We start from the raw sequence: 13766 nt of genomic DNA on the forward strand, positions 1-13766 counted from the left end.
AGGTTGTGTTTGGATTGCATTTTCCGTGATTTTTCATGGAAAAAATACTGTAGCGATTTGATGTATGTGAGGAAAAAAGGTAATAGGGAAATGTGATCACGGAAAACGACGTAATTTTTCGACGAAAACCGGCAATCCAAACAAAGCCTTAGTTTGTCTTCCTCCAGAATAGTTAAGGATAAGTACAAAATCATCAATTACCCCAACAATGTTAATTTACGGCACTTTTTTTAAATTATTAGGGCTAAATGCTTTTGATTTATTTGTCCAAGACTCCTCCTGTTGCCTATATAAGACAGACAAAGGACTAGAAAAACATATACATTAACATTAGTAAACCCCATCATCTTAACCAAAAAAAAAAAAAAGCATTCAAGACACTGTTCCATCAGCTTCTCTCCTTCTTCCCTAACCAATTCTACTACCTTTCCCCCTGCAAAAAGCTCAGAAAAGGCAGCATGGTCACGCCAAAATCTATGTTCACAGCCATGAACGCAAGACTAATTGGTTCTGGAAAAGAAACCATAATTCTTGCGCATGGCTACGGGGGAGACCATTCGGTCTGGGACAAAGTGGTGCCCTCGCTGGCTCAGTTACACCAAGTTTTGGTTTTTGACTGGAGTTTCTCAGGTGCCGTCAAAGATCTAAACCTCTTTGACGCAGTTAAGTATTCTTCATATGATGCTTTTGCCGATGATATAATAGCTCTCGTGGAAGAAATGAACTTAAAATCTTCAGTCTTTGTTGGACACTCCATGTCTGGGATGATTGGATGCATTGCTTCAGTCAAGAGGCCCGACTTATTCAGCAGGCTGGTACTTGTTGCATCTTCTCCAAGGTACTTCCAAGTTTCAGTAAATACAAACTACTACTGTTATTACATAGATATTACAGAGATAGCAAGACAGTGGTTGAACTTGAGGGTTTTGTTTATTGTCTTTTCAAGAATAGTTAAAGTTTTTTTTTTTTTTTATCGTTTCTTTTCTCTTTCCATTTCCTACGTCTGCGTCGTAGTCTCCTCTTCCGATGCATCCCCAGTCCCCCTGCTAGAAATTATTTTTTTTTTTGGGTTAAAAAATAGCTTTTATTTCAATCATAAATGAATCATGTTCGATCGGTTAAAGTTGAACCTTTTCAAAAGTCTGATAATATAGTCACAAATTTCATAAAATCTAGTGCACGAGTAAGCTTTATCTATTTATTTATTTATTTATTTATTTATTTATTTTTGCGCTGGTACTTATTCTCCATATGCTTTTATTGATCTGCCCCCTTCCTGCAGAATTTTAATCTAGTTTCCTGAATATTCGGGTGCTTCCCATAAACTTTGATGTGGTTGTGCGTGCGTCCTATACTTCTTTTTGTCTTTGCTATGGAAGAGATTGGCCGGTTGTAGAGGGGCGTCAGTGGTCACAATTTGAGATTGTGATCAGGCACTTGGAAACCTACAAAACAGGACAACTTTCGGCCTTTTTAGAAAAATTTTTATATGGTGGCAAAAACAATAAAAAAACTGGTTTTATAAGATTTTTTGACAAAGGAAAAAGTTTTTTTCCCCTTTTTCTTCAAAGGAGATGAACAAATTGATTACAAAAACTTTTAGGATTTTGTTTGGATTGCACTTTTTAAAGAATTTTTAGAAAAAAAAGATTACTGTAGCATTTTTTAAGATGTGATGTACGTAGATAAAAATATAATTGAGAAATGTGCAAAAAAAATTCACAAAAAACATGTGATAATTTTTTCCCCTAAAAAATACAAAATCCAAACAGGGTTTGGACCGTATTTTTCTGTTGATGAATTTGTAATCCAAACAGGATTACTATAGATTGTGATGAATTTCCTGCTGACGAATTAGCTATATAATTTCCTCTCCGTAGACTAAAATCGTAGATTGTGATGTCATGGATTTATTTGGATTAAACATCCGCTTGATTTGACACCGTGTCAGTAAACCTTGAAAAATTTCTCTTCCCTTCCTTCCCTTTTGCATTTTTTTTTCTTTTTTCTTTTAGTGTAAGCATGTGAATGGACATACACCTCTTTTTGTACTATAGCGAGCACCTTTTACCGAAATAGCATCACAAATCATGTCGGATCCTGGAATCATGCATAGTTTACTTCACTTTATTTTTAGAAATTTGTCCTCACCATATCCTCCTACCCTCTTCCTCAATCAACGAAGCATAATAAGGATAAGGTCTAGCCACTTGTATCACCTACACAAATTCTATATTTATTTGTACACAAAATTCTTTCACGTACATATGACACTCTACCTTGTTTTTTTTCCCCCTTCCGTTTAAGGTTCATAAACTCAGAAGACTACGAAGGAGGATTCGAGATCTCCCACGTTGAACAGATCTTTGCTAGCATCGAGTCCAACTACGACCAGTGGGCAACCAGGTTCGCATCAATTGTGGTAGACAACAACGATCCTCCCTCGGTCGAAAAAATTGCAGGAACCTTGAAACGAATGGGATATAAAACCGCACTTCCCTTGGCCAAAACTGTTTTCCTCAGTGACCACAGGGCCATTCTTGAAAAGGTTACGGCGCCATGTACCATTATTCACACGGCAAGGGATCTCGTCGTCCCAGATTCTGTCCCAATCTTCATGCAGAACAAAATCAAAGGAACATCAACCATCGAGATTATCGCTACCACCGACGGCCATTTTCCTCAGCTCACTGCACATAAGCTCTTCCTTGATGTTCTTGATAAGGTCTTGATCGGTCACTAAGCCGTCCGTCATACATAATGCTTCATGAACTTTTTTTAATCTGGTCTTTGTGTACCTTTTTTTTCGGTTGGGGTGGATAGAGATAGAAAATTGCTAGGATAATAAATGCTTTCTTCGACATGTGACATTGTACTTTGGGGTTGTTTACATGGGATCCCTCCTGTACTAGGAAGTCTGCAGCGATTTACCAGTTTGCACTCGTGGTTACTGTAGCTTGTGTGGGTTTGTCGAGTGTTCAAAAAGTGTGGATTTGACGCTTCTTGTTACTTGGTGTTGTAAATTATTGCTCGATATTTTAAATGGCGTTATGAAAATTATACTACGTTATCGGTGGATACCTACAGCTGAAAAGCTGTTCTTTGTTTGTGGGCATTGTCGTTGATTTCGACCCTAAAAGTCAAAATTTTCGTTATCTTTCGCTTTACAATAATTTCTTTAGAATGGGTAAATCTTAATTATTATAAACTAATATAAAATAATATATGATGATATATGCGATGTAATGTGTGTGAGATAAAAAAATAATTGATTAGATAAAACAGTGTGTTAAAACATATGTTTGTGATGATTCAAGCAAATAAATTTTTGATAAATAATTCTAATCCAGACACATCTGCACTCTAAATCATGGTGATATTGTCAAGATACTTCTACGTATTAACCCACTTATTTGTCGTCGTCGTCACTCCGATGGGGATACGGGGCAGGGACGGTCATCAGCATGACCGTCCCTGAACGGTCCCCTCACAAAACTGAAGAAGTGGCCATCATTAATCCACGTTGACAAAGTCAAAACAGAGTCATTTTGATTAATGAGCAAGGAAAAAAATTTCTAAAAACTGTCTGAGCTTAACGCCTCCGTTACCAACCATTGAAACTCCCTTTCACAAAATCCCGCCTAATTGACTCGCTATGACTTCATTTCAATTCTTGGTACGAAAAATTTTTTTTAGTCTCCCTCCAAAAAGTTGTCAATATTCATCTACAATTTTAGAACTAAGGCAAAATACAATCAATGAATAGGAAAGTTGCAGACAAGGGGCAGAAGAAGAGCAGTCAAAATACACTTAGAAAAAGGAAGAACTACCTATTGAAGGAGAAAGTCTTGGAGGCCTAATCTCTATAAAGGGTCGGGGAAGGTTAGGACTGAACAATGAAGCTAAAGATGATGGAGTCCAAAACAGTGACACCCAATCGCATTTACATAAACCCTACAGGTAACAATATTGCAAACTAATGACATAATTTCTATTGTTTAGTGAATAGCATCACATGATTTTATATCATGGTTGTCGAAAATATATAGATGTTAGAAATTAGATCTGTTCATGGGCCATATGGGAGAGTAAAGTAGAGAGAAATTTTGAACACCAAGTGTTTGTCAAAAAGAAAAGGAGAACATCTAAACCAATTAGTAGAGGGAGTTGTTAGGAAGGGATAAATAGGGGTCATAACTCTCACATTAGTAGCAATAGTGTAGTCATTATATAACAGGGGTACTGGTTGTTTTTATGAATTTCTTATAGATTTTGTTGGTTAGCAGTGCCTGTGTGCAGATTATATGTTATGTGTGGTTTGTACATACTATTCATGGCGACATACAAAACAAAAAAAAAGTGTTACAAAGATAGTTCCCTTAAGAATGTCTCTTACAGCATGTTGTATAAGAGACATTTCATATAAATATATAATGACGCGGAGTAAAATTGTTATGCGGAGTAAAATAACATAACACTTAGATTGGTAGACGCATTGCAGAGAAAAAGATTACAAGGTTTTTTAGCTAGTGAGGTTGGACATCATGTTGAATAAATGTTACATGTAGTGAGTTAGAAGTTACAGTAGCAAAACTGATATGTAATATTGCGTGAATATACTGTGAAATTGCTACCTATTGTTTGTTAGTTAACTCGTATTTGCATAATCATAGGATAAATAGAAAAAGAAATTGATTGTTTGAAACTTGATAATTAGGGCAGTAGATGACAATTTGAACAAGGTAGGCATAATAAATAATATAATTTTTAGTTTGGCATACTCAATGTGGAAAAAAGATTATAAGTTTTACTTTGGTAGTGTGCTTGGACTTGAAGTTGGATAACTGTAACACGCAATGAATTAGCAATTACAGTGTAAGAACTGCTCTGTAAAATTTCATCAACGTAACTATGAAATTGGTACCTCCGGATTATTACATTAACTCATATTTGTAGCGTAGGACAAGAAATAGAAGAAGAAGTATCCCATCAAACTTGATAAATGAGTGAGAGTAGATTGTAAATGGAATTGACCAAACAGAATAATTAACCTACAGTTAATTTTGGCAAACAGAATGTGGAAAATAGGTTACAAGTTTTCATAACTATTGTTACTAAGATTTGAAAGTGATATATTATATATGTTAGTACTTTATAATGCATTAAGAATAAGCGGGGAAAGTATAATGGAACTGAAATGCAATTGTCTGTGTAAAACTCCAGTTTAAATGGCAGGCAAAAAATTGAGAACTTCAGGTAAGAAAGGTGGCAGAGATGAAGCAACAGGAAAACTTGATGGCAGACAACCTGAGGTTCCATCTAAATCACTTAATACGTAAAATGGCTAGTGTTTGTTTCCGCAACATCTATAGAACTTAATACGTGAGATTGATGATAATTACGCGCAACATGCAGTGGGAAGAAAGTTAGGGAAAAAAATTGAAGGTAAGACATCTTGTTCAGATTGCCTTTCTTAGTATGAAAAAATGGTTACCAGTTATCTTAATTAGTGTGCATATACATCTTGTTAGATAACTATTACATTCTGTGATAGAACAATCACAGTGAACAAATGCTTTGACATGGTTGTAAATGCACAATCAACTAGCATAATGATATTAAATCAAGTCCTAGAAATTGATAATGGAACCCTTGTGAGGAAAGAAATGCAGACAGAAGTTTACTCTTGTTGATAAGTTGAAACCCCAATTAATTGTAACAGATCAGTAATTGAAGCTTACAGTATGAAAGTTGATTGGCATGAATCTTGGTTCTAATGCCTATATGTTAGGCTGAATATGCTTGTTGTTCAAAATGTCTTGTGGATAATTGAATCTATTATATCATTACTTTATCTTGATTTGGGAATGTCAGGAGAAAACCTTATCAACATGAAAACAACCACATAGCTATACCTCCACAGAAAAATGCAAATATCAACTATACCAAAGTTCTAGAATACTTTCCAACTCACATAGCTATTTTTTGCTGTGCTATTTTCAATCTATGTTTTTATAAATATGTACAGTCAAGTAACTAATACCTCATTGATTATACCTCATAGATCATGTATATTTTCGTAAGCTAATTAATGCAGATATTAATAAACATTAGTAATTGTTTACTCTTGTTCATAAGTTGAAAACCCAACTAACTGTAACAATCTAGTAATTGAAGCCTACAGTATGAAAATTGATTGGCATGAGTTTTGGTTCTAATGTCTATATGTTAGGTTGAATGTACTTGTTATTCAAAATGTCTTACTCATAATTGAATCTACTATATCATTCTTAGAACTACTATCTTGATTTTAAAATATTGGGAGAAAATCTTATGTAATTGTTTATCAAAAAGTTGGTCCAAATGGCATGAAGGAGATTAAGAAGTTTGACTAAAAAAGCAGCTAGAAAAGAAAAAAGTGAAAAATTAGGTAGTAGCGAACTTGAAGTGCCATCAAAATCCTTGAATATGTAAGTTTGTCAATACTTTTATGTTGCACCAGTATATTGGCAAGATAGTGAGATGTGATTGTTTGATTCATTGCAATTACAAGTTCTTAAATTGGTCTCACTTTGTTTTAATTTGTATAGATAAGAGTATATAAAACCTTAGCCAAACTGATATGTGTTGAACAAAGTAAATAACCTTTACAATTTGCTTGAGCGGTGGCAAGATGGCACGGAAAAGGATAAAGAAAAATCGACGTTAAAAGAAAGAGTGTGCAATGTATCTGGAGAGATATTCGACAAATGAAAACCTTCTTGACGATTTTGGTTTCGATCACCCTGCTGCTGCTAATAATAGCAAATTTTCGTTGACCCCATGTTAGCTAGGCTGGAAGACATATGAAGCGGACTTCGCTGGTAGGTAGTCGTAGATGTAAGCTCATTCGCACAATCTATGACTTTTGCGTGTACTGTTGAATAAAGACACACAAATTTTTTTTTGACCCAAGTTATTGGGAACTATTAAGTGTGTTACTTACATCTGAATTCACTTGCGCTACTCAATTGTTCTGTGTTATTAACATCAGCAAGCCTGCCATTATTATGTTTATTGAGCTAAACGAGATTGTATGGTTACCTTAATACACAAATTTCATATTTCATGGTGGAACTACAATAACTCACTATGATGGTCAACACCAAAGTGCATATCTAGTCTCTTACTTACAGCTTTGTTCGTTCTTATTTACAATAATGTAAATTAATTAAGTGTTTGAGACAACCCTCACTGCAAATTACTACATGCCTGTGGAGGAAAAAGACATTCCAAAGGCCAGACAGAGTGTTGAAAGGTTGGATCATAAACTGATCAAGGGCATAGAGTGTTACAATGCAAAATGTTAGGCCACCCAACAAATAGAAGAAGGTAAAGTGCAAACAGTGTATTTAGAGAATTACTGTGTATGCAGACGATGAAACTTATCGGCAATAATGTGTAACTCTATATGCACATAACCCCCAATGTTAGTGTACAAGTTCTTTCAGGATAAAAGCTGCCAAAAATTATGCTAAAGTCTGTAACTGATTAGCAACAACTCGTAACACGTAGCAAGACTCTCGGTACAACAAATTTCACGCTTTGTACATAAGGAAGCTTATCCGATATGGTTCAGGCGCTGCATGTGAGTCTACAGCTTCCACTCCCGTGATATACTAGTTGGCCTCATATGCGTTGGGGTCTGATGTTTTACCATATTAGAGGGTATTGCGGACTATAAAAGACTGATGTTGCAGTTGTATATCCCTTACACAGACTCCAGTTTGTTCGTCCCCCTTTCATTTTTGCCCGCATTATTATTCAACTTCATACTTTCAATTTTTCTTCATATTAAAGTGGCAATGGGCTCGTGTACTCGATTCATTTTTTGTTATCTTCAACCTCCCTACAACAGGGATTACAGTCTTATCAATATAGTGTTCAGTTTTAAAAGAAGTTCTTGGGAGCCAAATAATTTCCTCAACTTTGCTTGATATTCGGGAAGATCTAGCTATTTGAATGAGATGTTCGAGAAGGCCTCGCTACATCAAATGTTTTGGAGTTCGAAATGATCATCTCTATATTTTCAATAGACAGTTAATAAAGTGTCTAAGAAATTTAATGTGTCGGGGGAAGGAATTATTGTTTGTGCCAAGGGCAATAGCACAAACAAGAGAAGAGGAAAGGTTCATCGGATATTAACTAGTTGTAATATCACTAGTTTTAACTAGAGAAGACGAAAAGCTACCAATTGCAAATTCATTAGTTGTAATGAATTGTAACATACACTTAACTGGTTGTAACTCAATCTGTACATGTTGTTATGACTATTTGTTGCATTTTAAATATTAGTTACCCCATTTTCAAATTAGTTGTCCCAACGAAATACCATGTTCTTCTGCGAAACTGTTACTTATTATGTGGTCGTGTGGAACCAAACTGAGCCGCCAATTGTAACTTCATTTCCGTACTAAAGGAGTAATACCTATTGAAGTGCCTGTAATACTATCTGTAATACTCATCGTTAATACAATTGTAAACTACTTGTCTAAATTTTAACATAGAGGAATATGACAAAGTGCCTGTACAAGCACATCAATATATTGTAACAGCTTATTAACTTCTTGTAACGTACATATGCGGCATTCCCTGGTAGGGACGACATGGCTGCATTTAGTAAATATTCGTCCAAAAATACCGTAAATCTGGTGCTAGACACCTAATGTCTGAAAAATATGGTGCTAGACACCGCAAATCTGGTGCTAGACACCTAATGTTTGGTGCAAGTACTAATTCATTGAGAGATTGTAGATTAAAACAAGCTTACAATACGGAATCGATCGAAACTGAGCAATATCATCTCTGGACAAGTACGAACATCAGTAAATACAGTGAACTTTGGGGACGGATATTCGGAACTCAATTGTTTGGAACAACCAATTGGTTTGTATTCATAAAAATTGTAGGTGCACAACAGTTATCAATCTGCACACTGAGGGGAGTTGACGTCAGCAGTTAGTTGCAATTCTTGGGTGTTATTTCTTTCCTGAAATGCGTAACGATGGCAAATCAGCAAATACAGATAATGGAACATACGGTTAATAATATACGCTGTCGAAGTATCCAATTAACAAGACTACATAAATATGTGATGTAATGATAAAAGTTTGTTACCTGGGTGATGGTGAAAATACATGATATGCATCCTTATCACAGTGTGTTGAAATTGCCGCACACTCCGCCTACATTGTACAATATAACTATTCAACTATCAACAACTCATTAGCAATGCCTATATTGCTCAGTTACAAAGTTAAATTGGACTAGACATTATAACAAAAACGATATTTCAGACCATTAAGATATTTCAGACGGAGTTATGCTTGAAAAATATAGAAAATTTGAAGTGCATCCATTCTGTAGGGACACTTCCATGAGGCCCCTGATTAGCCAATTGGTGAACTTTCAGATAATAAAAAATAATATGTCATTAAAACATTATATGTTAACTACAAAATATGCTTGCTTTGATAGCGTTCGAGTGCCCACCATTACTATTAAAGAAAAAGTAGCTCTATGATATGAAAAAAAGGACTTTATTTTATCTATTAAATATATACATACCGTTTGACTTTTCTCGATTTCGGGAAACAACAGCGTTAGGAGGGTCATTCACTGACTGACTCATTGAATGCGTCTACGAGTTGTATATAGGCCAAATAATTGTATAAGACAAACAAAAAGGGTATATCAGGAGGGATGTTGGCCGTAACAAAATCATCACACAACGTAATATCATCATAACTAATTGTGCTATTAGAAACATCCAAATAAAAGTTAAAGCCATGCTCATGTGCGAACATTAATTGATATCCATTGATTTGTCAAAAGAAACTATCTTTGCCCATGACACACCGCAAAATAAGATCAATAAGATATAATGTGTTAACAATTATATACAGGGTATAGTTAATCAGATCCCAATTTATACGTCAATATGAACTTTATGAACCAATAAACAACTATATAGTAAATTTATTCTTATATTATGTGTATATATGTGATAGTGTGTATGGGCTAACAATCAATTATAAATTCAAACAATAGACTAATTTCTGTAAATTCATAGTCATAGAAGCATACATAAGATATAGCATTACTCCATACCTACTAACAACGTGTACACTCTACAGAAAAATGCTAATATCAACTATACCAAAGTTTGTAAAATACATTCCAACTCATGTAACTACTTTTTGTTGCGCTATATCTAATCTCCCTTTTACAAATATACATAGTCAAGTAATTAACACCTAACATGATATACAGTTTTATGCATCGTACTTGGTCAGTAACAAAGTGTACATTATTTCAACTAGATTGTACATTCACTAAGTATTTATATATATACATGCTACTTATTGAAGTAAACTACCTATCTACTAAATATTTAATGCATTCTCATAAGCACTAATGGTCAATTTAATAGGTGATTGGAATAAATAACCATCTAGTAAAAACTTTTGATATAATGTTATTGTGAATAACATACCATACATTATGATAAACAAGGTGTATATCACACACCTTATCTAGACAAAATCCTACAAGTTATCAAAAGTTATGCCATACTTTAAAAGTAATTACAAGTAACAAAATTTATACATGTACAGTCATATCAATAGATTGTAACTTTTAACTCACTTTCTGTATAGTCATAATTTTCGAAGAATCCTTCTTTAGAGATACATGAAAGTATTTCTCAACTATCAGTAATTTATCCAAAAAAATACTATCAAAAAGTATAAATAGCGACAATCGCTCAAATACCTTGTAATTCTCGTAGAATTTTGTTATACTCCTTATTTCATTCGTGTAATTTACAATGACTCACTTTACTTATCTTTTACCTTTATATGTGTTAGTTTACTATGATGTAAACATCCATCCACAGGCAGTAATATATTCTAAATTGTATGGTATCACTGCTATCCTACAACAAGAATGAAAAAAGCAAGTAATTATTACCTTCATACTCTTCTTGTTATTTTATATGCCGATAAACTTTCCAAATCATTTAATTCGTCTACTAAGTCAAATTTACAAACACTTGGCATGCATAAGTATTCTATGAAAAATACCATAATCATAAATAAGCATGTTTAATCGTATTGTAAAAATGTTACTCTAATTTTCAGTCAACTTTATAATTTCTTAACAACTTTATACAATCCATTACAGAATAATTGATGACTACTAACACTGGGCATGATTATAATTGTAATCCACTGGTCTAAGTTTAAATAGAGTGAAACATTGAATGTGCCTGACAATAGGGAAGCGATAAATGTATATAAACGACAGCATAAATGTATATTAACATTCATAATGTGTTATGAATCACACATTACTTGTACACCAAATCCTATTATTACGCTTATCAATATGATTAATGATTCACATCACTTTACTTTGACTCTAAGACAACGACATTATCTATGTACAAATATAACTCCATGTACATTAAATTATACGGACTGTAATGTGTTGGTCACACGATGTAAGTCTTTTTTAACTGTATGTACATCCACTCTGGTGATTATATTTAGGTTCTAGGTTCCTTAGCTCACTAGACCTTATGTCATTCGTTAATGACATAAGTCTAAGCCAACTCTGCATTTTATACTATTTCTACATTTTGAGGTTCAAACAAGTATTTTCTACTCATTGTAATATATTTCTTATATCATGTAATTTATTTACAACACCAAGTACACCAATTTATTATTCACATCTATTTGCCTCTTTTCTTCTACTTCACCTCATTCAACTCTACACCTCCATTTTATACACATTGCATGCTCCGGAGAGGGGCAAACTAAGATTGCATGATGAGCATGGACCAACTACTGGATGCACAATTATTCATACCAATTGTAATGTGATGGCTATAACCTGTAACTTATTTACAACAGGATGTACATTCATTCACTTGTTAAATGTGACTTTGTTTCTCTCATCTTTCCCTAATTTCTCTCAACGCTTTACTTCAATACATACCCTGGGTTATCGGATAACTACTATCCCGTTATAGTCCATCAATGAAAAGCTGAATGCTCACATGCACACATATACGGTACAAATTGACTATTCTTCACAACCAATATTATGTTTTTAGTGACTCTAATTTCATCTCTAAACCCTGAACTGATGTGCATTGGGTGACAAATGATTGGCCACATTTGAAGACGATAGTTCAGTCACGTTACCTTGATATGATAATACGCTTTAAGTTTCATCGAACTCGGAGAGCGTAGTTGCTTCTGCTATTAAGTTGCATGACTGAACCAAGTTCGTCAGATGATGAATTTTCTCTGTTTCCTTCTACCTTCACTTTGCTTCCTGTTTGCTTCTAATAGTTTGCTTCAGTTTGCTTTATAATACTTTGCTTCCCACCCTTCAGATTGCTTCACGACCTTCACTTTCAACCAGGTTTGCTTCAATTTCCTCACTGTTTGCTTTCTCTGTTAGCAAACAGTTCAGTCCTGCAACCACTCTCCAGTCGTTTGCTTCCTTGGTTTAGTCGTTTGCTTCTGCTATTAGGGACTCGGAGAGCACCCTTTTCGGTCAATTTTGTTTTGTGCAGCTATTTCAAATTTTCAACTTTCAAAATTTCAACTCTTCCGTTTGCTCCGTCTATTACCGTTTGGACTAGTGCAATTTTTTTTTGGAGCACCCATCATTTTTTAGCCTTCCTGACGTGGTTATTTCTAGTCCTCACGGTTGTGTTTGTGAGGGGACCGTTCAGGGACGGTCATGCTGATGCAGCATGACCGTCCCTGCCCCGTATCCCTCAGATGGATAACATGTCAGGAAACAAAAGTTGAAATTTGTCCTTTTTCTACACATTCCAAATTTCATTAATTGGGAATCAACTAATGAAACAATGCTGCGAGCACTTTTCTCTTCTATATGCTTCAAAAAGGAAAAATCTTCTTCTTTTTTTTGTTGTTTTAACTTTCTTTTCTTTTGTTTCTAATTAACATTACATGGAGTCATGTGCATACAACTAATATGTGGGGTCATTTTGAGATCATAATCTACTAATTAAGTCATGCTAAAGGGCAAATCATTTCATTAGGAGTAGGTGAACTTAGACTATACACGGTCCATCCACATGTTTCAAAATCCAAATAACGACTCTAATAAAGACTTTTTCATTACAGTACTAGGAGCATAATTTACAAGAAGAATTTGTCTGTTCTTTTCTTCTCTATTTTTTTCTTGCAATGCGTGTGTGAGAGTTTTCTTGTACAAAAATTCCAAATTGGGTTTTGGCATGACTTCAAGCTCATCCTTTTCAAGTCTCATTAGAGAATCGGTGTCCAATAAATTGGAGGAAAATTGGCCCACTCCCCTATTCGTTACTCTCAGTTTTGCTTATATAGAATTAGAATTATTTGCTGCCGCGCCTCAGTTTACCTACCGAGAGCTTTAGAAAAAGCCCAACAAGCTCTCCTGTTTGTTTGTTAGAGCATGATTAATTTTCATCCCATTGGCTTAAAGGCGCTGAAATTCTTGCAAAATAATGGGAACAAAGGAGAGGCTTAGATTAGGTGGTAAGATAAAAGAATTATAAGTAAGAGGTTTTGAATCCAAAACCTGTCACTTATGCCAAAAAAGGGTGTTTTTTTTTGTTTTTGGGGGGGGGTGGGGGAAGGAGACTCCAGTTTAAATTTTAGAACAAGAAAATAGGACTTTGTTCTATTCTAAAGTCGTGTCTA

General features: G+C 34.6%; 1 protein-coding gene across 1 annotated transcript; it reads left to right on the plus strand.

The window, feature by feature from the left end:
• The first annotated feature begins 339 nt into the window (after nucleotides 1-339).
• On the plus strand, nucleotides 340-3070 carry LOC113777864 (strigolactone esterase D14-like). Its single transcript, XM_027323083.1, has 2 exons — nucleotides 340-838; nucleotides 2308-3070. Exons 1-2 carry the CDS (start codon nucleotides 459-461, stop codon nucleotides 2741-2743), a joined length of 816 nt encoding a protein of 271 aa, XP_027178884.1. The 5' UTR covers nucleotides 340-458; the 3' UTR covers nucleotides 2744-3070.
• Nucleotides 3071-13766: the final 10696 nt, after the last annotated feature.

The sequence above is a fragment of the Coffea eugenioides genome, chromosome 7 (assembly GCF_003713205.1).
Source record: "Coffea eugenioides isolate CCC68of chromosome 7, Ceug_1.0, whole genome shotgun sequence".
Taxonomy (NCBI): domain Eukaryota; kingdom Viridiplantae; phylum Streptophyta; class Magnoliopsida; order Gentianales; family Rubiaceae; genus Coffea; species Coffea eugenioides.

What these genes read in the sequence shown, in the direction of transcription:
- LOC113777864 (XM_027323083.1), top strand. Translation starts at nt 459, where the DNA reads ATGGTCACGCCAAAATCTATGTTCACAGCCATGAACGCAAGACTAATT. An exon ending in CTTGTTGCATCTTCTCCAAG is followed by an intron (nt 839 to 2,307) that starts GTACTTCCAAGT and finishes CTTCCGTTTAAG; the next exon opens with GTTCATAAACTCAGAAGACT.